The following is a 25,525-nucleotide window of genomic DNA, read 5'->3' on the forward strand; positions in this document are numbered from 1 at the left end:
TCCTATGTTTTCTGAATGCAATCCTGATATACTTCCCACTTCTAACCTAATATTTTCTTTTGCTAACTTATTTTCCAGTATTTCTCTTTCTCTATTGTATTTCCTACATTGTATTAAAACATGGTCAACATTCTCTATTTGATGGCAAAAATCACACAGCCCTGTAGTATGTTTTCCTATCAATTTTAGTGAACTATTTAGATATGTATGTCCTAATCTCATTCTAGTAATAATGTCTTCTTCTTTCCTAATTCTACCCCCTCCTCTCATGACACCTACTCTCCTCTGGACTTTGTAAACTCTGTACCTTTTATTTCCTTATTCCAATTATCCTGCCACTTTTTATTGTGTTCTATCTTAATTATGCTCTTCACTTCTTCTTTACCGTGCTTAATCTCCATGTTTACTTCTGTTTTAGTGGTTGCTTGTTTTGCGTATCTATCAGCTAACTCATTTCCCTCAACTCCTACATGAGCAGGAACCCAGAGAAATGTTACCACACCTCCCGCTTTATTTATCCTGTAGATTGCCTGAACTATTTCATAAACTATATCTAGTCTTGTTTCTGATGCTATGTTTTTTATGCTCGTCAATGCACTGCTGGAGTCCGAGCACACGACTGCTTTCCTTGCTTTGTTTTCCTCTATCCAGTTAACTGCCATATAAATTGCTACCAATTCCCCCGTAAAAACAGATAGTTTATCACTGATTCTTTTATTTAACACTATATTTCCTTGTGGGATAACTACAGCAGCTCCTACTTTACTATTTATAGTTTTTGATGCATCTGTGAATATCATGATGTTATCAAAAACATTTCCTCAATCCAATGTTCTATCTGGTAACGATTTAAATTTCTATTCTTCAGTAATTGCATGTTTACCTTTGGGTTTTCATACATCCACGGTGGTATTGCAGGAATTGGTACTGTAGGGCTAACTTTAATATTGTCAATTTGTGCTTTGATACATATATCTCCTATTATCCACCCAAAACTTCATTTTTTTCTTCTCTTTTTCTTGGCAGTTTATTAGCACTTGACGGGTTGGATGTCCTTGCTTGGATCCTTTTAAGTTTGCCCAATACACTGTTGAGAGTTGATCCCTCCTCATGTCCAAAGGTTTTTCGTTCATTTCTACTTGTAATGCTGCCACTGGAGTAGATTTAGTAGCTCCACAACATAACCTTAACGCCTGCGACTGGATCCGGTCTATTTTCCCAAGTAGTGTTTTTGAAGCAGATTGATAATTAATGCATCCATAGTCAATAACAGATCGAATTAAAGTGATATATATTGTTGTCAATGTCAACCTATCAGCCCCCCAATCTTTACCCCTCAAAGCCCTCATTATATTTAACACCTTTTTACTTTTCTCCACTATTTTGCTGATGTGGGTTGACCAGTTAATATTTTTATCAAACCATATTCCTAAATATTTAAATACTTGTACCTCTTCTATGTTTTCTCCATAGAGTTTTATTTGTAGCTTGTTTTGTACTTTCCTCTTCGTAAAATTTATGACTTTTGTCTTTCCAACAGAGAATCTTAAACCCCAAGCCGTCCCCCAGTCTTGAACATTATTTACCGCTTTTTGAATCTTCTTTTCTATATGATTTGTATTTCTACCTCTCTTCCACATCACTCCATCATCAGCAAACAATGCCACCTCCACTAACCCTTCCACTTCACTAAAAACTTCATTTATCATGATGGAAAATAGTACTGGACTTATTATACTCCCTTGTGGGGTCCCATTTTCCACTTTGTATTCTCTGCTATATTCATTCTCTATTTTTACTAATAATGTTATAAATGTTAAAAAGTCTTTTATCCATCTGTACATTCTTCCTCTAATCCCAATCTTATTTAGTTTCATCAGCAACCCCTGTTTCCACAACATATCATACGCTTTCTCTATGTCAAAAAATACCGCAATTATACTTTCTTTATTTATTTGTCCCTTTCTAATTTCCTCTTCCAGCTGCACTGCTGGGTCATTTGTGCTTCTTGCTTTGCGAAAACTACTTTGGTAGTTTTTTATAATTTCTTTTGACTCTAAATAATATATTAATATTTCATTAATCATTTTTTCCATTACTTTGCCCAAATTTGAGGTCAATGCTATCGGCCTATAATTTCCTGCCTCTTCCGGATCTTTCCCTGGCTTGCATATTGGAATTATTACAGCTGTTTTCCACTCATCTGGTAATTTTCCTTCTTCATATATCCTATTATATAATTTCAAGACCACTTCTTTGCCGATGCTACCTAAATTTTTGATCATTTGATAACTCACCAGGTCTTTCCCTGGCGTCGTATTTTTAACTTTTTTTTAAATTTGAACCATTTCATCCAAAGAAAATGTCATATCCATAGTGTTGGTAAAACTATTATCGTTGTCTTCCTTCATTTCCTCAATATTTAAACTAATTGTTTCTTCTCTCTTTTGTTTTTCTACATTTCTCAAATTATCATTACTGTGCACTTTAACAAAGGTTTTTGCTAAAAGTTCTGCTTTTTCTTTATTTCCTACCACACTCCGCATTCCATCTTTCATCACATGATTTTTATGTTCTTTTCTGACCCCTGACATTCTCTTGATCATTCCCCACACTTGGCTTAAAGGAGTTGTTCTATTTAGTGTTTCACAAAAAGTTCTCCAATGGTGTTTTCTTGTTTTTTTAATAACATACCTTACTCTAGCTTGATGCCTTTTATATTGGATCATGTCTTGGAAATTATGTGTTCTTCTCAATATTCTAAATGCTCTATTCCGTTCTTGTATTGCATCTGTGCACTCTTGTGTCCACCACGGCACTATCTTCCTCCTTCTCCCTATACTATTCCTTGGTATGCTCTGTTCGGCTGCTTCTATTATGCACTTTGTAATATCTGTATTTAATTGTTCAATATCTTGATTTATATCTACTTCCTTTAAAGTTATGTCGGTAATTTCCCTAAATCTCCCCCAGTCACCATGATTATACTTCCATCTTCCTTCTATCCTAGTGCTTTCTGTCCTATGATTTATGTTTATGTGAATGAAGATTGGATAGTGATCACTTCCCATAGTGCTGTATTTATTTACTTCCCACTCCACCTTTCCTGCTAACCCTTGTGACACTAGTGTTAAATCTATTGCTGTTTCTTTACCCGTGACGACATCTAACCTTGTTCCCGACCCATCATTCACACACACCAGTTATTTTTCCTCCAAAAGTGCTTCCAATGTATCCCCATTCCAGTCATCCGTTTCACCCCACATTGTGCTATGTGCATTAAAGTCACCACACCAAATAATATTGCCACTCCAGTGCTCGATTATTGTTTGTAGTTGGTGAATTTCTAATTTCTTGCATGGATTATAGAAGTTTAGTACTTTGTATCTTTCTTTATTATTCCATACTTCTACTACTATCTCTAGTTCTTGTTTTACTTTTAATATTGAATAATGCATATCTGCCTTAATAAATATGGCACATCCTCCTCCTTGCCCATCATTCCTATCTTTACGTATCGTTATATATCCTTTTATTATAAAGTTTAATTTTGGCTTCAGCCATGTTTCTTGAATACATATTATATGTGGTTTATTTTTCATATTATTAATATATCCCTTTAATTCCTGTCCGTTTGCTATCAAACTTCTGGCATTCCACTGAACAATTAACATGGCGTTGGATTGTGGTAACATGACTCGGTCTCGTCTACTCTCTGTAGCTCACCTTGCACCTGTTCCGAGGATAGTTCTTTTAAATTTAAAAACTTTGCTGCTGCTTTGACAATTATTTTGATTTTCTCAGTCTTGTTTCTAGCCTGTTCTGTACAATTTATTACGTAAGCCAGGACTACAACTAGTTTGTCCATGGAAATTCCTGTATTTGCTGCCTCTTGTTTTTTATTTCTTGAACTATTTTCACTTCTGTCCTGTTCTGCACTTTCTTGATTTCTTATTTTAACTGCCTCTGCGTATGTAATATTTCTTTCAACTCTTATTTGCTGTACTTCTGTTGCCTGTTTTCTTATGATGCAGCCCCCATACGCTGCTGTGTGATTCCCGCCACAATTACAGCACTTGACCTGTTCATTTTCTCCACATTGTCCATATTCATGCTCTCCTCCACACCTTCCACATCTCATCTTAGCATGACACACACTAGCTATATGCCCATAGCGTTGGCACTTGAAACAACGTACTGGGGGTGGCACGTAAGCTCTAACATAGAAGCTTAGATACCCAATCATGATTCTCTCTGGTAGGACCTCCTCTGCAAATTGCACTAGCACGGATTCGCTCTCAGTCTTTTCACCTTTTCTAAATGCCATCATTCTTTTCATCATAGTGACAGTTCCTCCTTTTATTTCTTTTTTCAGATCATCTAAATTTTCTCCTCTTGGCATTCCTGTCACGACGCCTCTTGCCCCCTTTCGTTCTTCCACTTCGATTTTTTCCTTTATTATTTTGTTGCACAGTTTTTGCAATCGCATTGCTTTGTTCTTTTGCTCTCCATTTTTGCATTTAATCAACAGCCGTCCGTCCCTGAGCACCTTCGCTATCTCCACCTCTGCAATGTCCTTCTTTAATCCCTTAACCAGTGTCATCAAACTAATGTCATTCATATCTTGGTTTGATTTAAATGTATAAATTATCTTATATTCATCTACCATAACCCTTTTCCTCTTATCAACCTCTTCATAGTCTTCATGCACTCTTTTAGCACTCGACTTTCCTTCACTCCCTCCTCTCCCCTTCTTTCCTCTCTCCCCTCTAGTCCTATCCATTTCCATACTATCCTCATACATCCTGTCACTATCCCCTTCCATCTCGATCCAGTCACAAAACAGCTTATGCTCAACCGCCAAAACAGATTTAGACACTCTCGCCGACGCCAAATTCACTCCAAATGTTTGGTAGTTCCGCGTCTCTCCTTCCGGAAGCTTCCACCCCAAATGCTAACGAGAAACTTGAGGCGCTTTTGATGGCAAAAAGAAGGGGCGGAGCATGGGGCGGAAAACTAAATTTGATCAAGCGCAAATGATTGGTTGAAAACTCTGACGTCATCATTACGAGCAGTCCCCTTTTGATGACACGGAAATTATAAATTGGGCGCGGGCTGTTTGCTACCAAGCTAGTGGAGGCGGTGAGTGGACAGGTCATATTTCTATTCTATTCACTGTTGTTTTTAAAAGTATGTGACGAGAAACAACTTCTTTACGACTTGAATAACAAGACAAATGTTAGTTTGCGTGGTTTTCGGTTCATATTCAGTTTTTTTTGTTGGTAAAAATACTCGCTTGTCGGTGTTATTCTGTAAAGGCGGCACAAATATACCTTTTTCATGGTGGATGGTAGTTGGAAACACTATATGGTAGTAGTGTTTTTCTATTAAAAAAATATATTTTTAAAATAATAAAACAATATAAGCACAATGTTAAACGGTCGTCAGTTTGTGGAGGCCATGAGTCGTCTCGGTTACCCCGATGCATCCTCACTGAAGGCCTCTGAGTTCGACTGGCTGTTTGACAGCACCCCGGACAACCTCCACTTTTTACGTTTTGTCTGTCGGTCTCTAAACCGTACAAATGTGTTGACCCCAGAAGAAGCGTCAGCTTTCCAGGAGCTCTGCAGATTTGGCAAACCCATTTTGGATGAAGCCACATTAGGAGAGGTCCTCAAAACCATCGGACCATCTAAGGAGAACAGTGCGATCGCCTTGTCTTCATCTTCGTCCATGTTTGCAGCAGATCCGGGTGTTTCCTTAAAAGATTTGGAAGCAGAGATCCGGGCGCTGCGTGAGGAGAAAGAGCTGAAACAGAGTCGTTTTCAAAAGTTGCAGGTCGCAGCCACTTCTCGTGCAGATATTGACCTTCGTCTGGCCGCGGAATCGGAGAGTGCTCTGTCCGGGTTACTCGAGATCAATGCTCATCTTGGAGCCGAGAATGCGGACACCAACAGTGTACTACAAGGCTTCACAGATGAGGTCAGCAAGCTCACATCTTACTTCTCTGCTCAGTCTGAAGCCATACAAAACGATAAAAGGGAGTCTGTTAGCAGAGCACCCACAGCTCTTCTATCCCAGCTTTCCTTGGATCCATATCTGCATCAAGAGGAACTTAACACCAAAACACTCTCCGCCTTTACCCGGAGGCACTTCTTCACTGGCATTTCAGACATCATTGAAACTTCTTACTCCCTCAACCTGTTGGACCTCAGCTCTTGTGAAGGTGAAGAAAAAGAGAAGGAAGAGAGTGCCGTGGAGCAAAAGAGAACTGAAATGGCTCGACTTCAGTGGTCTCACATTGTGGCTCAGCATCAGCTGATGCAAGCCACGGCAGAGGAGAAAAGTGTCAAGGCTGGACTCGACTGGCTCTCTGACAACTTCTCTTGCAAGGTAAACATATTTAATCTTGCGATGCGTTGACTGACATAATGCTCCTCCTTTTTTTGGCATATTACCAAACCAGAGCATCTCCAACTCTTCCTCGCTTCAAGTGCGCGAGGTGGTGTCAAAAAAGGAGCTGCAGGTTGTAGAGGGGGAACTCGAAGCGCTGCTCCATGGAACGGTGCCTGCTGTCCTTCGGGAGTCAGCGCGGGTGATTAACGTGCCTATTGTGAAGGGAGACCTGGCCGTGCAACAGGCCAGGCAGAACTACCTCACATCTCAACAAGATGAGGTTTGTGTTAACAAGTTTTTTTTAATTCTACTGGAAGAAATTAACAACTAGTCAAATCCTTGTCACTTGATCCAACAAGGTACGCGATGTCCTGCTCCATCAGAAGGCCTCCTTTGACATCGTCCTCTTGGCCCATGAGGTGGAGCTGAAATGCTGGAGGGCTTGCCTGAAGCAGCTTAGTGATGTGAGCAGCAGACTTGTTGAAGAACATGAAGTGGCGTCCGTCCGGACACAGGCTCTGGCACATCCTGAGTTGGCAGTCAACACGAGGCCAAGATCCATCATCAGCTGCAAGGACGCTGCACTCAGCAGGTAGTAGGATTATTATTCTCATCAATGCAGTTTACCAACTTTCCCCATTAGGTGGTGCAACAAGGCAATGCATATGTAAATCCAGCTACACTGTGCTTTTCTTGATCTATCCCCTGTTCAAATGCTCTCCACAGACTCCTCCAGATCATAGATTCCGCCCAGGGGACAGCAGAACCTTTCCGGTCACTCGAAGAACTGGACCAAGCTGCCTGTAATCTAGCAAACAATCTCCAGGTGTCCCGTGATGCACTGGCAGCTTCCAACTGGGAGCAGAACTTTTCTATGGCTCAACTGGAAGGCCACTGCAAGGCTCTTCACAGGGCCATGTACACAGAGTTCCAGCAGCTGGTCTTAAGTTCACGCCTATGTTCTATGCCCATCACTAACGAAGAACTGCTCTGTCCCAATGCACAGGTGGGTTTGTTTTCATTCACCTTATGCACACCATTATTGTCACCATTGTCTCTATCAATTACTGTACATTTAGGAAGAGATTTACTCAATTACTATATTTTACCATAAGAAAAACTACCAAAATAGGCCCACAGAAATCAATGCTTTACTCTAAACTGCTGTGCTATACTATCTAAATGCAATAATTAACTCAAAACCAATATGTTTTATCACAAAAATACTATACTTTAGTCAAAACCACTAGTTTACAATGAAGATACTATACTTTATTTAAAGCCCCCAATCTTAGGATAAAAATACTACACTGTAACAAACCACACAATTTTTATACAGAATTACTACACTTAATTCAGAACCAAGATAACCTGCTACAAGACTGGCCGTTAAATTGCGACCGGTCTGCACAATTTATCGAGCACAACCAGCTTGTGTGCTGTGCTCACCACACGCTGCTGTATGTTACAGCGGAGATTACGAAAGCCCACAGCAAAGCCAAATCGTTTAAAATGGTTAAGTGCACGTTTAATGATCAGTGGCTCCAGAAAAAATAATATAATGTATGATCAAAGCCAGTGGGTAGAAACGTACATGACACCTTCTGCAAGAAAACATTTCAAAATTGGGACTGAAGGCATTGGAATCCAACATAAAGTGGTCATAAAACGCATGCATATTAGTTCATAATAGAGGGTTTTAGGTTTTTTGCCTGGATCCTGAATTGTATTTAAAGTTTCAAATTTGATTTTTTTAAAACCTACTGAGAACCTCTACATGCGACTAAAACTACTATATTTTAACATAAAACTATACTTTACTAAGAACTTTTACTCTATATTTTGGCACAAAAATACAATACTTAGCTTTAAAAATGCTATTCAGTAGTTACAAAAGGTCAGATGAAGACCAAATAAATTTTTTGCATAAGAATGAATGCAAATCCAAATAATCCAGTTCAGGTACACACAAATACTACCACATATTTTTTACAGAGAATAAATGCAAAAAGGACTAATAAAATAGATGAGAGCAGGCAACATCCCTTCAAAGTTTATTGAAGACCGTAGAGCCACGTGGACGCTTTTACAAACTTTAAAGAGGGAATATTTAGAGATGTATATTTTCTCAATTAAACTTTATTGTAAATTTCAGCAGACACTACAATCCTTACACTCACTGACCAGGCTAACTTCCTGTACTGTGTCCCCCTTAAACAATTTCCCCTGCCACCTGTGTTAAACTAAGAACTTTTACTCTAAACAACAATATTTTACCATAAAAATATGGTAACTTATATTACCATAAAACATGTACTTTAGTTATATTGTAAACTATAATTGTCTCAATAACACATTTTCCCAAATATTCTATAGTTTTCCATGAAAATACTGACTGCTCAAAGTAAATAAGCCTTTACTCTGCCATCAAATGAAGACACACCTTGTATGGCTGTTGCTGAAATATAAATGACTAAATCATGATATTGAATATAAATGTTATGGTGTGTAATTTCTCCCCTTTAGGAGCTGACCAAAAAGCTTGCTGTTGCAGAGTCACAGCTGCAGAGTTTGCAAGAGGTCATGCAAGATATAATCAAAGAGGTGAAAGCTAAAGGCTCCCAGCTTGAGCACAACCCCCTACTCAGTCGGGAGAGAGATCTTTACATTTATTTCCACTTGGATGCTAGACTCCTTCAGAAAGTTGTGGAGGAGCTGGAGAGCAAATTGAGACTGAGGAAGGAACAGCCATGATGCTAAAACAAAAAACGATTGTTTTTCTTTGTTTTGCTTTTAATGCTCTTGCCAAGCAGTCTTGTAATGTATTTTTTGTTTGGCACATGTCCTCTAATAAATAAACATTTATAAGCAGTCTTATGTTTTGGACATTTTTTAAGAGCTGTTTCGAAGGCTACTGACTGTAAGGTAGTCCAATGTGTGTCTCTGTTTTTACTCCTGCTTTTGTTTTTTTTTCAGTTACTGGCATAACGATAGAGAAAACAGACTTGATTGAAAATGGAGGAACCCAGCAGAGAACGGCTTTCCATGGCGGCCCAGAAGATTCTGGCTGTTCTCCAAGCCCAGAGTAAAGCAGCCAGACATGGGCACAGTACGTCATATACAAACCCCAAAACCAGTGAAGTTTTCACGATGTGTAAATAAAAACAGAATACGATCATTTGCAAATCCTTTTCAACTTATATTCAATTGAATAGACTGCACAGGCAAGATATTTAATGTTCGAGGTAGGAAACAATTGTTTTTTTGCAAATCATTTACTTAGAATTTAATGGCAGCAACACATTGCAAAAAAGTTGGCATAGTTACATTTTTACCACTGTGTTACACTTTTAACACTTTGTAAATATTTGGGAACTGAGAAGACCTATTTTTTAACCTTTTCAGGTGGAATTATTTCCCATTCTTGCTTGATGTACAGCTTAAGTTTTTCAACAGTCCGGGGTCTCCCTTGTTATTTTTAGACTTCATAATGCGCCACACATTTTCAATGGGAAACAGGTCTGGACTAAAGACAGGCCAGTCCAGTACCCGCACTCTTTTACTATGAAGCCACTCTGTTGTATAATGTGGTTTGGCATAGTCTTGCTGAAATAAGCAGGGGGTGTCCATGATAATATTGCTTGGATGGCAACATATGTTGCTCCAAAACCTGTATGTACCTTTTTTAGCATTAACGGTGTCTTCACAGATGTGTAAGTTACCCATGCCTTGGGCACTAATATACCCGCATACCATTACAGATGCTGGCTTTTGAACTTTGCGCCTATAACAATCTGGATGGTTCTTTTCCTCTTTGTTCTAGAGGACACAACGTCCACAGTTTCCAAAAACTAATTGAAATGTGGACTCGTCAGACCAAAGAACACTTTTCCACTTTGCATCAGTCCATCTAAGATAAGCTCGGGCCTAGTGAAGCCGGTGGCGTTTCTGGGTGTTGATAAATGGTTTTTGCTTTGCAAAGTAGAGTTTTAACTTGCACTTACATATGTATCGACCAACTGTAGTTACTGACAGTGGTTTTCTGAAGTGGTCCTGGGCCCATGTGGTGATATCTTTTACACACTGTCGCTTTTTGATGCAGTATCGCCTGAGGGATCGAAGGTCACGGGCATTCAATGTTGGTTTTCGGCTCTGCAGTGATTTCTCCAGATTCTCTGAACCTTTTGATGATATGATGGACCGTGGATGGTGAAATCCCTAAATTCCTTGCAATAGCTCATTGAGAAATGTTGTTCTTAACTGTTGGACAATTTGCTCATGTATTTGTTTGTGAATGACTGAGCATTTCTTGGAAGCTGCTTTTACACCCCATCATGGCACCCACCTGTTCCCGATTAGCCTGTTCACCTGTGGGCTTTTCAAAATAAGTGATTGATGAGCATTCCTTAATTTTTCTCAGCCTTTTTTGCCACTTGGGCCAGCTTTTTTTTAAACATGTTGCAGGCATCAAATTACAAATGAGCTGATATTTGCAAAAAATAACAAAGTTACCCAGTTCAAACGTTAAGTATCTTGTCTTTGCAGTCTATTCAATGGAATACAGGTTGAAAAGGATTTGCAAATCATTGTATTCTGTTTTTATTTACGAGTTACACAACGTGCCAACTTCAATGGCTTTGGGTTTTGTACAATATTTCAGTAGTGTAATCAAGGTTGTTTAGTTGGTCTCTTGCAATGAAAGAGTGTTGTGGTTTTTCTCTCTTGTTGTATGTAAGGGAGGTCTCATAGCAACCAGAGGCTGATGGGGGCTTCTGGCACTCGGACCAAAAATGAGGAAGCATGGCAGGGCCCAGGCTTGTAAATGGCTCAATTATTGTCATGTTTTATGTTGTGTATGGATTATAAACTGGTGTCATTTGTCCCTCACAGCTCCAGCGAGAACGGAAATCCCAGTTCTCTCCTCAGTATTCCTCCTCCAAAGGATGAGTTCTGCGATCCTACATTGTTCCCCTGTGGTCACCATGCTGAGGCGCTCACTGTCAAAATGAGCACAGAAGGTAGTACCAACACATCTGTTGCAGGATTGAAGGCAAATTTAGGACTAATAATGCAGGAATTACCTACAAGGAGTGATTTGGACACACATTTTTGTTTAGAGAGCAGATAGACCCTAGTGTGTGAATGATTGTCAATGATGGTCCTGTGATGAGGTGATGACTTGTCCACGGTGTAAATGCCTTCAACTCGATTGCAGCTGGGATTGGCTCCAGCTCCCCCCGCAACCCCAAAAGAGGACAAGCAGTAGGAAATGGATGGATGATTATTACTATTTTAAGTCAAGTCCTTATTCAGTTTTGACTACACATTGTGCTGTTTTAGCCCGACACTATATATTTTGCAGCTCTGACATATTTTGTCATTCACACCATGTTGCCATTACTGTACTAATGATTTATCTCCATACAGTAAAAGGAAAAAAAAGGTCCTCTAATTAATGTTATGTAAAAAAATATAGAGGGAGATTATTTTTTTGAGACCAACACAGTCACTATCACAACTTAGTTTCATTATAAGGCTCAAACCTGTACACTATGCAATCATTTGGCTTTTGCCTTGATAGTATTGTATCATTTTCTGAGCTGTTTTTAAAAAAAAATTTTTAACTTTATTCATTTATTCTTCAACAGACCTAAAGTTAGTACTATTTACAGATGACATGACTGTTTTGCTCTGGACAGAACACACAGAAGCTAATACAAATAACATAAGAAATTAACAAATTAAATGGATGGTTTGACAAAAACAGACTATCCTTGAATCTCAATAAACTAAAATAATGCTATTTGGTAACAGTAGGAGAAAAAGACATATGCCAAAGAGACGGATTAGATGTTGACAGAGTGAAATAAATCACATTTTTGGTGGTCATCATAAACAATAAGGTGAACTATATATCTCATACAAAATATACAACATAAGGTGGCAAGAAATACACCAGTGCTGTTCATTCATCTTATTCAGCTGGTCCAAGGTCAGGTCGCGGGGATAGCAGCCTTAGCAGAGAGCCCCAGGCAGGCTCCCTTCTCACCGGCCACCTCGTCCAGCTCCTCCCGGGGTATCCCGAGGCATTCCCAGGCCAGCAAAGAGATATAGTCCCTCCAATGTGTCCTGGGTCTTGTGGCCTCTTGCCAGTTGGACATGCTCAAAACACCTTGCAAGGTAGGCGTTCGAGGGCATCCTGACCAGATGCCTAAACCACCTCATCTGGCTTCTCTCGATTTGGAGGAGCAGAGGCTTTACTCTGAGCTCCTCCCTAATGACAGAGCTTCTCACCCTGTCTCTAAGGGAGAGCCCCGCCACCCAACGAAGGAATTTAATTTCAGCCGCTTGTCCCTGTGATCTTGTCCTTTCGGTCTTAACCCAAAGCTCATGACTATAGGTGAGAATAAGGATGTAGCTCAACCGGTAATTGAGAGCTTTGCCTTACGACTCAGTTCTTTCTTCACCATGACGGATCGATACTGCAGACGCCGCCCTGATCTGCCTGCCGATCTCACGATTCACTCTTCCCTCACTCGTGAACAAGACTCCGAGGTACTAGAACACATCAATGGTTTAAGCTAAATTTATACTTCCAAAAATCATTTCATATTCTCTCCTGTTTGCTCGCGTTACCATATCTGACTGATGGTGTAGAAATATGGAGAAATAAGTACAAAAGTAGACTTTATTCACTAACCGTCGTACAAGAAAACTCAATTAGAATTATCATTGTTGAATATAGAGAACACTCAAGCCCTTTATTTACTGAAAATTATTGAATATGTTAAATTTGTTGCATTTGCAAAAAGCTAAAATTATGTACTAACTAAACTATAACAACTGAAAAATGTTCAACAATTATTCTCCACAAAAGAGAATTACAATCTTAGGGAAAAATCTAATTCAAAACATTAGTATGCATGTTTGGCACCAAAGACCTTTTAGTATATCAGTATGTGGAATTGAATTATGAAAGGGATTCAGCAAAGAAGTCAAACAATGTACTAAGATCCAGTTTAAGAAACTGTTCAAACTCGAAGCATTTACAAAGTACAGTTCAAAGAAGAATCCTAAAACATTTTAAACTTTATTTAACAAATTTATAATCTTATTCGTCTCATAATGTGAATTAAAATTTAACTATTTTAGAAAGTAATTTATGAATTTAATTTGTGTATCAAATAAAAAGGAAGTGAGCAAATGTGTTAGTCATTGTTATGAATTGTAAACCGGGTAGAAATAAATATGTTTTTTTCTATACCTCTTCAAACATGTTGCATTGAGAAACTGAAAATATGTGATTTATCATACAATTGTATGGTATGCATGTTCAAAATAAACTTGCTCCATAAACAGTGACTATAACCTTGGTTTCTCTTTGGGCGCGTATCCAGGGAATCAAGAAAGTTCGATCTCATCTATTTGTATTCACATAAACCATTTGGAGTGACACTCATTTGCATGCTTTTTTGGGCCAAAAAAAGTTATAACCTCTCTTGACAATGTCAATTCAACTGCAGTATTATGCTAAACTATACTGTATACATATTGCATTTCTTGAAATGCACTGGACAAGTACAATTACAATAAAAAAAAACTGTGCCTGCTCACATTACAGCTGCAAGGTAGCAGCTTGAGGCACTTCCCACAAACACTATTTGGATGTATATTTTTGTGTCTTTACATATATGTATTCATCCATCCATTTTCTAGTCGCCACCTCATTAGAACCAGTTTAGTGTTGCCAATCAACCTATGCCCAGATACATGACTTTGGAGGTGGGAGAGAGTTGAAGTGTTTGTGTTTGTGCTTGTGTGTATGGATGTATACATATACATACACAAATTATATTGTTTTATTTGTGTGCATGTTCTGATCTTATCCTGACACTGCAGACATGCTCCTTGACATGCATGCTAATGTAACCTTGATGCCCCATTGATTCGAGGTGTGTCCTAAAAGTGATAATCAGATTAAAAAGGCTCTAACCTCTTGCTGCAGAAAACCTGGGGAGGAAAAGTTGCCTCATGCCAATGTCACTGCATGGGAACGCTCAGCACTTAAATAATATCCAAGTGAGTATCCATGAACCTAATATTGGTGGGTGCTAGTTTTTAGATAGCTGCTTTGAAAATAATTAGTTTTTTTATCGAGAAATCAATGTGGATGGATATCATCAGGCTAGAAGTGAAAGCTTCCCGCTGAGTTTTTTGCTTCAAAGAAAGTTCCCTGTACAGTAGTTATTTGCCGCAGAATTAGAAAGGAAGACAGGCGGGTGGTGAGCTGCAGTTTAAGGAAATGCAGCTACCATCAGTGCTATGACTACAGTGCATCCGGACAGTATTCAAGGCGCTTCACTTTTTCCACATTTTATGTTACTGCCTTATTCCAAAATGGAATTAAATCGTTTTTGTCCTCAAAATTCGACACACAATACCCCATAATGACAATGTTAACAGTTTTGTTTGTTTTTTTTAAGATTTTTGCAAATGTATTAGAAACAAAAAGCTAAGAAATTAAATGTACAAAAGGGTCTTACAGCTTTTTGCCATGAAACAGAAAAGTGGGATCAGGTGCATTCTTTTTCAACTGATTATCCTTGAGATGTTCCTCCAGTTTAATTGGAGTCCGCCTGTGGTAATTCAGTTGATTGGACATGATTTGGAAAGCCACACACCTGTCCATATATACCTGTAAGATACCATACTTAACAGTGCATGGCAGAGCACAAACCAGGAATGAAGTCAAATTATAAATTGTGGACCTCTGAGACAGATTGTGTCAAGGCACAAGTTTGGAGAAGGGTACAGACAAGTACCTGCTGCCTTGAAGGTCCCAATGAGTACAGTGGCCTCCATCACTCATAAATGGAAGAAGTTTGTAAAGACCGAGACACATACCATAGCTAGTCGGCCACCTAAAGTGAGCGATTAGTGGAGAAGGGTGACCAAGAACCCAATGGTCACTCTATCAATCCACCAATTAGACCTGTATGGTAAAGTGGGCAGACGGAAGCCCCACCTTAGTAAAAATCACATACCAGCCTGCCTGGAATTTGCTCAAATGGACCTGAAAGACTTTGAGACCATGAGAAGCAAAATTATCTGGTCTGATGAGACAAATATTGAACTCTTTGGTGGGAATTTTGGAGGAAACCAGGCACTGCTTATCACCAGGCCAATACCTTCATTACAGTCAAGCAAGGTAGTGACAGCATCATGCTGTGGGGATTTTTTTCAGTGGCATGAACTGGGAGACTAGTCATGAATGATAGATAAAAAATATAAATGCTGCAATGTCCAGAGACATCCTGGATGAAAACCTGCTCCATAGCGCTGCTGAACTCAGACTGGGGCAATGGTTCATCTTTCAGTTGAACAACAACCCTAAGCACACAGCCAATATATCAAAGGAATGGCTTCAGGACTGCTGTGTAAATGTCCTTTAGTGGCCCAGCCAGATTCAAGACTTGAATCCAATTGAACATCTCTGAAAAGACCTAAAAAGGGGTGTGTACCGACACTTTCCATCCAACCTGATGAACCCTACTGTAAGAGTTGCTGCAAAGAGGAATGAGCGAAATTTCCCAAAGTTAGGTGTGCCAAGCTTGTGGCCTTGTAGTCAAAAAGACTTGAGGCTGAGATAGGAACAGGTTGTGATTTCCTATACTTAAAAAAAATATAAACGCAACACTTATTTTAGCTCCCATTTTTCAGGAGTTGAACTCAAAGACCTAAAACTTTTACCACATACACAAAAGACCTATTTCTCCCATATTGTTTACAAATCTGTCTAAATATGTGTTAGTGAGCATTGCCAAGATAATCCATCTCAACTCACATGTGTAGCATATCAAGATGCTGATTAAAGTGCATGAATATTGCACAGGTGTGCCTTTGGCTGCCCACAAAAATTGCCACTCTGAAATATGCAGTTTGGCTTTATTGGGGCACTAGGGGGTTAGAAAAGCAGTCAGTATCTGGGGTAACCACAATTTGCCTCACACAGTGCACCACATGTCCTTTGCATAAAGTTGATCAGGTTGTTGATTGTGGAATGTTGCTCCACTCCTCTTCAATGGCTGTTCTAAGTTGCTGGATATTGGTAGGAACTGGAACATGCTGTCGTATATGTCGATCCACAGCATCTCAAACATGTCCGGTGAGTATGCTGGCCATGCAAGAAGTGGGATGTTTTCAGCTTCAAGGAATTGAGTACAGATCCATGCAACATGTGGCTGTGCATTGTCATGCTGCAGGTGATGATCTCGAGTGAATGGCACAACAACGGGCCTTATGATCTCGTCACGGTATATTTTTGCATTCAAAATGCCATCAATAAAATGCACTTGCGTTTCTTGTCCATGACATAGGCCTGCCCATGCCATGGGCCACTCTATTCACAAGGTTGACATTAGCAAACCAGTATCCCACATGAAACTACAAACAATATCTGCCATCTGCCCTGAACAGTGAAAATGGGGATCCTTCCGTAAAGAGAAAACTTCTCCATTGACAAACTGTTTAAAAACAGATTGGAGAAATTCACAAATAAAAATGAAACTCTCACAGACAACCGATACGGATACAGAGCCAACATTTCAACATCAATGTCATTAATCGAAATAATGGAAGAGAGAACCAATGCAATAGATCAGGGGTAGGGAACCTGTGGCTCGTGAGCCATATGTGGCTCTTTTGATGACTGCATCCTGCTCTCAGATAAATCTTAGATGACATTGCTTAACACGAAAAGTAAAGAATAATACCACTGGCAAACACTGTTAAAAATAACGTTCAAAATATAGAACATTCTCATGCATTTTAATCCGTTCATCCGTTTCTAACGCACCGGTTCGAGAAGTCGCATTAATGGTAAGAAGTATTTTATTTATTATTGGTTAGCTTAAGAATAACATCGTTATTAAAAAGAATAAGAGACCAATTATACTCTAATCATTTTGGTCTAACCTAAAAATGCACCCATTTAGTTGTATTTAGTGTCAAATGTTATACGGCTCTCACGCAAAAACATTTAAAATATTTGGCTTTCATGGCTCTCAGCTAAAAAGGTTCCCGACTCCTGCAATAGATAGTAAACGGTGCGCAGAGGCAGTGTTTATGGATTTAACAAAAGCATTTGACACATCCATCCATTTTTTACCGCTTATTCCCTTCGGGGTAGTGGGGGGCGCTGGAGCTGGAGCCTATCTCAGCTACAATCGGGCAGAAGGCGGCGTACACCCTGGACAAGTCGCCATCTCATCGCAGGGCCAACACAGATAGACAACATTCAATCAATCATAATAAAAATAAACTGTTACGTCTAGGCCTCATGGTTGTGGTGGTCGTGTCCCCAAGATGCATAAAAGACGGCAGGAAATCACCATGCATGTAAGATGCTTATTTATTATCAGTAAACAAGGGGAAAAAAGAATAAAAATGTGCGACGTGTCGATAGCACAGGAAAATTTGGCAAAGCTTAACCAGGAACAATTCAAGACTGGTGACAAGTATGAGAAACTAAAACGAAAGCTGTCGCAAGAAGCGAGCGAGACTGCCAGACAGAGTGCGGCTCAAGGCAGAAATAAATAGCTCTGTGATTAGTGACCGGGAGCAGGTGAGCATCCAAACCACTAATTAGAGGAGGGTGACAAAAGGGTGCTGAAACAGAAATAACAACTAAGGATAACATAACATGACCTGGGCAACGGATCATGACAGTACCCCACATTTAAGGGGCGGATTCCACATGTCCCGGACTGAAAAAAGTATCGTCATGGGTGGGTGGAGTTAAGCCAAGTGTCCCCAAAGCCACCAAGGACGAGTTAAGTGGTGGCGGCGGGTTGAATGCAGCTGGCGAGGCGGAGGTTAAAGGAACGGCCTTATTTGTGACCGATGAGGAGGCGGATGTGAGCAGCGCCAGAACCTCAGCAGCCGATGAGTCTTACGCTCAAGTCCTCGGCGTGGCTGCAGGGGGCGTTCATGAATTGGCCACTTACATAGCCAACAAGGGGGCTGACGTGAATGAGAATAACCTCTCAGCAGCCATTGTGGTCCACGCCCAAGTCCTGGGAATGGCCGCATTCGTGGCTGACGAGGCAGGCCGTGAGTGCCTGATTGATGCTCTTGCACCAGGTAAGCAGACTGCTGGGCTGAAGGTCTAACTGACTGCAGAGCCAGAGACAAGGCACAGGACTTTTCGGCAAAGCTTAACCCAGGAACAACCAAAGGCTTGTGACCAGAAGGAGAAACCAAAACGCAAACTGTCACATGAAGTGACCGAGAATGTCAGACAGATTGTGGCACAAGGCAGCCTTTTTCTGAAACACCTTTAGAGATGGCTTATGGTAGAGAAATGAACATTCAATTCACAGCAACAACTCTGCATGCTCCCTTTGAATCTTTGTGCATTGTGCTTTGTGATAAAGTTGCACATTTCAGATTGGCCTTTTATGGTGGGCAGCCTAAGCCACACTCATAACCAATAATCATGCTGTTTAATCAGCATCTTGATAAGCCATACCTGTGAGGTGGGATGGATTATCTTGGCAAAGAAGAAATGCTCACTTGAACAATATTTGAAAGGAAAAGGTATTTTTTGTGTATAGCGAAAGTTGTAGATCTTTCAGTTCAACTGATGAAAAAAAAAGGGAGCAGAAATAAAGGTGATGCGTTTCTATTTTTGTTCAGTGTAGTTTATTTTTAATGTTTTTGTGAAAAGCTTTAAAAACAACCTTTTTTACATTGTCATTATGGGGTATTGTGTGTAGAATGTTTGAAGACAAAAAATTAATGTATTCCATTGTGGAATAAGGCTGTAACATAAAATGTGGAGTAAGTGAAGCGCTGTGAATACTTTTTGGAGGCGCAGTATGTCCCTATTTTTTTTATAGGAAGGCTGACTCCTATCATTTAGTCAACGACATTAGTAGCACGTCCCTCTATGGGTTGTGATAATTGCTATAATAATTTGAAATGAATGAATTATGGCCAAATAGTTGCTAAGATATTTTGCGTGATCAGGGTTTCCGCTGGGCATTAAACGTTCATAAGTGGATTTTGCGAAAATTAGGGCTTTAAATGGCAGTAAAAAGCATTAAATATGATAACCTAAAGTAGGACTCAATAAAGTACTATCTATCCATCAAAAATAATTAACACAATAGGACTAGGACGATAGTCAATATGTCAATGAATCAAATGATAAAAGAAAACTAACTTAACATTGTATTGCGGTCATCGATAAATTTCTACTGTACGTCTGCGTGATGCTTTTTTTGGCTTTAGCTTTTTCGAACTGAATACAAGAGGTCTTGTATGGTCCATAGGGGCCACTTCGCCGAATGACAAAATCAAACAGTTTTGCTATTCTTTGGTCACTGGGCGTGTTGTCCTTAACTCTGACACCATGTCATGTTAACAAGGAAGCTCAGCTTGTTTCATATATGATTCCTTTATTTTAGTTGTCTCCAGTTCAACACACATGAACTAATTTAATGAGCTTAATATAATTCACGTGAGAGTAAAAGTCAATGTTAACTTTTCAACTATTCAAGATGACAACACAATTGGTAAGCTTTTGATTATATTTAATAACCATATGCAGTATGAAGAAGTATTAAATTAGATTTGCTAATACCTGTAGAAACCCCAGTGACGGTGGTCATGGTTTTCAACCAACTTTTTGGTTGAAAACCAAAATACTACTGCTGTTCGTTTCTGCCATAAAAATCTTGGTTTTTACTATTAAGGCTTTTAAGAAATTAAAAAAATTAAGTGGCTCTCACTGGTCAGAATATATATTTTAAAAATTACTTTAAAACCTTAACAGTACAAACAAAAAATGTTACGGTTCAAACGTACCACAAATGATCGGCACTGGTATTTTACTATTTTCAGCTTTACACCGGTATCTTGTAGAGCTATGTGAGAAATATCAAGTCAGTCGTAATTTATGTGGTCAAACTCAAAGCTTTATGAACGGCACCACCATCTGGTGTATTTGCTAAAAAAAAATAAAACTTGGGGCCTGATTGACTAAGATCCAAATACCATGCGGTAGACAGCGTATGGTAAACATAAAATAACTTGTATTAAGAGTGGAGGTGTAGCATATGATTTACTAACACTGTGTGTGCAATTGAAAAGCGGTGCAGACCGCCTTATTTAAATGAGGATTCTGTGAGCATACAGGGCTTTTTCCACGCATACAATCATTTTCCTCACATTCATGTTGTCATGCTCCTACCTGTTGAACCAACAGGACACATCTATAATCTATAACACCATTTCGACAACAGAATCGTATGCACACGGACACTTTTCTTTCACATTCAGTGTGTGAGGCTGTGGATCGCTTTACCAGAGCAATCATGCGTCTGGAATGACTAAAATGCATAATGAAAGACGTTTTTTCATGTAGGAGGTATTTTATAGTAATACAGTATATTTCCTAACTTTAAAAAAAATTACAAACCCCGTTTCTATATGAGTTGGGAAATTGTGTTAGATGTAAATATAAACAGAATACAATTATTTTCAAATCATTTTCAACCCATATTCAGTTGAATATGCTACAAAGACAACGTATTTGATGTTAGAACTAATAAACATATTTTTTTTGCAAATAATCATTAACTTTAGAATTTGATGCCAGCAACACATGACAAAGAAGTTGGGAAAGGTGGCAATAAATACTGATAAAGCTGAGGAATGCTCATCAAACACTTATTTGGAACATCCCATAGGTGTGCAGGCTAATTGGGAACAGGTGGGTGCCATGATTGGGTATAAGAGTAGATTCCATGAAATGCTCAGTCATTCACAAACAAGGATGGGGCGAGGCTCACCACTTTGTCAACAAATGCGTGTACAATTTGTTGAACAGTTTAAGAAACACCTTTCTCAACCAGCTATTGCAAGGAATTTAGGGATTTCTCCATCTAGTTCGTATTATCATCAAAGGGTTCAGAGAATCTGGAGAAATCACTGCACGTAAGCAGCTAAGCCCGTGACTTTCGATCCCTCACGCTGTATTGCATCAACAAGCGACATCAGTGTGTAAAATTTATCACCACATGGGCTCAGGAACACTTCAGAAACCCACTGTCAGTAACTACAGTTGGTCGCTACATATGTAAGTGCAAGTTAAAACTCTCCTATGCAAGGCAAAAACCGTTAATCAACACCCAGAAACGCCGTCTGCTTCGCTGGGCCTGAGCTCATCTAAGATGGACTGATACAAAGTGGAAAAGTGTTCTGTGGTCTGACGAGTCCACATTTCAAATTGTTTTTGGAAACTGTGGACGTCGTGTCCTCCGGACCAAAGAGGAAAAGAACCATCTGGATTGTTATAGGCGCAAAGTTGAAAAGTCATCATCTGTGATGGTATGGGGGTGTATTAGTGCCCAAGACATGGGTAATTTACACATCTGTGAAGGCACCATTAATGCTGAAAGGTACATATAGGTTTTGGAGCAACATACAGTATGTTGCCATCCAAGCAACGTTACCATGGACGTCCCTGCTTATTACAGCAACACAATGCCAAGCCACATGTTACATCAACGTGGCTTCATAGTAAAAGAGTGCGGGTATTAGACTGGCCTGCCTGTAGTCCAGACCTGTCTCCCATTGAAAATGTGTGGCGCATTATGAAGCCTAAAATACCACAACAGAGACCCCCGGACTGTTGAACAACTTAAGCTGTACATCAAGCAAGAATGGGAAATAATTCCACCTGAGAAGCTTTAAAAATGTGTCTCCTCAGTTCCCGAACGTTTACTGAGTGTTGTTAAAAGGAAGGGGGATGTAACACAGTGGTGAACATGCCCTTTCCCAACCACTTTGGCACATGTTGCAGCCATGAAATTCTAAGTTAATTATTATTTGCAAAAAAATAAATAAAGTTCATGAGTTTGAACATCAAATATCTTGTCTTTGTAGTGCATTCAATTGAATATGGGTTAAACCGGATCTGGAAATCATTGTATTCCGTTTATATTTACATCTAACATAATTTCCCAACTCATATGGAAACGGGGTTTGTAAAAAATGCCAGCAGACACTAGAGCGCATCAATTGAATTGATTTTAATAAGCAATGAAATTGCTGAATAGACGATATGTCTAATATTTTTATTTCGAGCCATCCACCAAAATGTTGACACACACACACACACACACACACACACGTAGGATAGCGGATTCTCGTCTGTCCATCGCAAGCACTAATCCTGCAGCCGTATGTGGAACTGTCAATTTGCACATACTTCTGACATGCGCTCAATAAAACGCCAGTGCTTGCAAAAAGGTGATCAGTGTTGAAAAATCTCACTGCATGTGCTGTATAATTATATTTGCATTTACTTTTACCAGTATTGTAGGCGTTTTGATGATCAGCTTATATTAAACATATTAATGAAGACAGAGACTCAAAATGGATTGTATGCCTTATTATGCACCCTTAACAGATGTAATCTACCTTGCACACCTTTAGTAGATCAACATTGGCTGTGCTATCATGGATTGCATGTGATTTAGTGCATGCAAACCTTTAGTAAATCAGGCCGTTAGTTTTTTGTTTATTCATTTAACTTCAACTTTATCCTCCATAGGTCAGCACTGGAAGCAGCACAGCCTTGCCTTGCCTCCGAAACACGTCATTGCAGGAATCCAGACCCCTAAATGGACTACAAAGCACAAGTCAACCTGCACCCCAAAATCCAGTTCTGCCTAATTCCTTGAAGAGGAAGAATGAACAAAAAAATAGAACACCTCCCCCCCAAGTTTCCCTGCATTTTGTTGCAGCCTTGGAAGCGAAAACCAACTGCTTGCATAAACCACAAGAGATGACGACTGGCCTGCGAAGACGTCTGATCAATAACGGCGCCCGTAACAGCTGCTCAAAACCAGGCTGGCTAGCTGCTATCTTGACCTCTGATTCTAAAGTGAAGGATGCTGAGGCGCTGAACCTAAATGCAAAAAGGCAGATGTTTGAGGTAGTTAGGCAGGCTCAGGCAGTGCTGCTAACCATGGTGTACCGAGATGGTAGCACTCAGTTACACTCAGGGACGGTAAGTCGATAAATATAGCTTAATATGCCATGAGGATAAATGCTTGCTGGTTCTTCTACACAGAAGCTCACTTCACCAGTGTGTGGCATCCTACTACTATTTAAGAATGATCTGGACAACACCAAACCGCAGGACTCACTTGGCCTCAATGACCTACTGCTCTACCTAAAACTTGACTTCACCCCAACATGGGCCCAACAACACACGCAGCAGACACACAGGACTTTCACCAGGTGATGTTTGCACGTTTCCCCATCTCCTTTTAGGATTTTGGCTCAATAAATGTACATGCTCCACAGAGACCTACTTCTACAGGTTTTATTTTCAGACCAAATGGTTGTGTGCTACAAGGCCAAGAATTTGCTTTGCACAGTTCTGCAGTTGTACAGACAACACATCAGCTGGAAACGAGGCAAGGCACAAAAACATGACAACATGGCTCTTTGTATGATATTACTACCCCTTATTACCTTGGATCAGTCAGGTTTTGCCTTCTATCTAGTGTCAGGCTGCAATATCCAGGACCCTCAGGTATCAGGGTGGCTCCTGGACCCTGGAGATCCCTGCTCTACCTACCAGGGCCTTCTTAACAAACATTTCAGGGTGTCACAATCAGCACCAGCTACGAGTACCACACAGGTAAACTACCTTCACTAACTATATTTAAGGTTTCTCCGTTCCCTAAGACAACAGTCATCTATGTTTTAGAAGGCACATCAATCAATCAATAGATCAATCAATCAACCAAAGTTTAATTATATCCCTTAATCACAAATGTCTCAAAGGGCCGCAGAAGCCACAACGACATCCTCAGCTCAGATTCCACATCAGGGCAAGAAAAAAACTCAACCCATTGGGCGTAATGAGAAACCTTGGCGGGGACCGCAGATCTGCGACCTCTTGCATGTAGACACGTCGCGGCGCAGGGGCGCCACCGACTGATGCTTTAGGAGTGGTCACCCCGGGTCCCGACTTCATGTGCATGTCCAGTCCATTGGGAGACCAGCAGGGGATCATCTTGAATGGAGACAAGTTAGCAGCGCAGAGACGGCACCAACTGATGCACAGAGGAGTGGTCCAACCTGGGTCCCGACTTTGAACAGGGAGCACATCATCTGTGGTCACCTGATAACCTCTCCACGCAGGAGAGGGGGCAGAGCAGAATAGAGACTGCAGATAAACTGGTGTAAAAGGGGCCTATTTAAAGGCTAGGGTGTATAAATGAGTTTAAAGATGGGACTTAAATGCTTCTACTGAGGTAGCATCTCTAACTGTTACTGGGAGGGCTATCCAGAGTACTGGAACCTGAACAGAAAACGCTTTATAGTCCGCAGACTCTTTTTTTGGCTCTGGCAATCACTAATAAACCGGAGTTCTTATAGCTCAGATTTCTGGCCCGGGACATATGGTACAATACAATCCGCAAGATAGGATGCGGCTAGACCGTTCAGTATTTTATACGAAAGTAGTAAAGCCTTGAAGTCGCATCTTAAGTGCACTGGAAGCCAGTGCGGGTGAGCCAGCAAAGGCGTACTATGATCAAACTTTGTTGTTCTTGTCAAAAGTCTAGCAGCCACATTTTGTAACATTTGTAATCTTTTAATGGCATAGGGAGACCCGGGAATACCACGTTAAAGTATTCAAGATGAGACGTAACGAACACATGAATAATGATCTCAGCGTCGGTGGTGGACAAAATGGGACAAATCTTAAAGATATTACTGAGTTGAAAGAAGGCTGTTTTAGTAACACTCTTCAATCAATCAATCAATCAATCAATCAATCAATGTTTATTTATATAGCCCTAAATCACCAGTGTCTCAAAGGGCTGCACAAACCAGAACGACATCCTCAGTAGAGCCCACATAAGGGCAAGGAAAACTCACCCTAACGGGACGTCGGTGACAGTGACAATGATGACTATGAGAAACCTTGGAGAGGACCGCATATGTGGGCACCCCCCCAAGGGGACCCAAAGCAATGGATGTCGAGCGGGTCTAACATGATATTGTGAACGTACAATCCATAGTGGTTCTAACATAACCGTGA

The 25,525-nt window shown here is 40.1% G+C and overlaps 2 protein-coding genes across 2 annotated transcripts in view; both read left to right on the forward strand.

The window, feature by feature from the left end:
• Positions 1–4,006: 4,006 nt before the first annotated feature.
• The window catches only part of poln (polymerase (DNA directed) nu), a 58,143-nt gene continuing 36,624 nt past the window's right edge, over positions 4,007–25,525 (forward strand). Inside the window, exons 1-9 of the mRNA XM_061913627.1 lie at positions 4,007–5,142; positions 9,373–9,505; positions 11,133–11,214; positions 11,287–11,414; positions 14,402–14,475; positions 23,018–23,476; positions 23,540–23,709; positions 23,776–23,888; positions 23,979–24,115. Coding sequence (XP_061769611.1) covers positions 9,412–9,505; positions 11,133–11,214; positions 11,287–11,414; positions 14,402–14,475; positions 23,018–23,476; positions 23,540–23,709; positions 23,776–23,888; positions 23,979–24,115 — 1,257 coding nt within the window. The 5' untranslated portion in view covers positions 4,007–5,142; positions 9,373–9,411. The remainder of the gene's footprint in view (positions 5,143–9,372; positions 9,506–11,132; positions 11,215–11,286; positions 11,415–14,401; positions 14,476–23,017; positions 23,477–23,539; positions 23,710–23,775; positions 23,889–23,978; positions 24,116–25,525) is intronic.
• On the forward strand, positions 5,109–9,273 carry haus3 (HAUS augmin-like complex, subunit 3). Its single transcript, XM_061913629.1, has 5 exons — positions 5,109–6,393; positions 6,467–6,676; positions 6,756–6,988; positions 7,123–7,402; positions 8,923–9,273. The coding sequence occupies exons 1-5, from the start codon at positions 5,431–5,433 to the stop codon at positions 9,148–9,150; spliced, it is 1,914 nt and encodes a 637-aa protein (XP_061769613.1). The 5' UTR covers positions 5,109–5,430; the 3' UTR covers positions 9,151–9,273.

This window comes from Nerophis ophidion, linkage group LG10, assembly GCF_033978795.1.
Source record: "Nerophis ophidion isolate RoL-2023_Sa linkage group LG10, RoL_Noph_v1.0, whole genome shotgun sequence".
Lineage (NCBI taxonomy): Eukaryota > Metazoa > Chordata > Actinopteri > Syngnathiformes > Syngnathidae > Nerophis > Nerophis ophidion.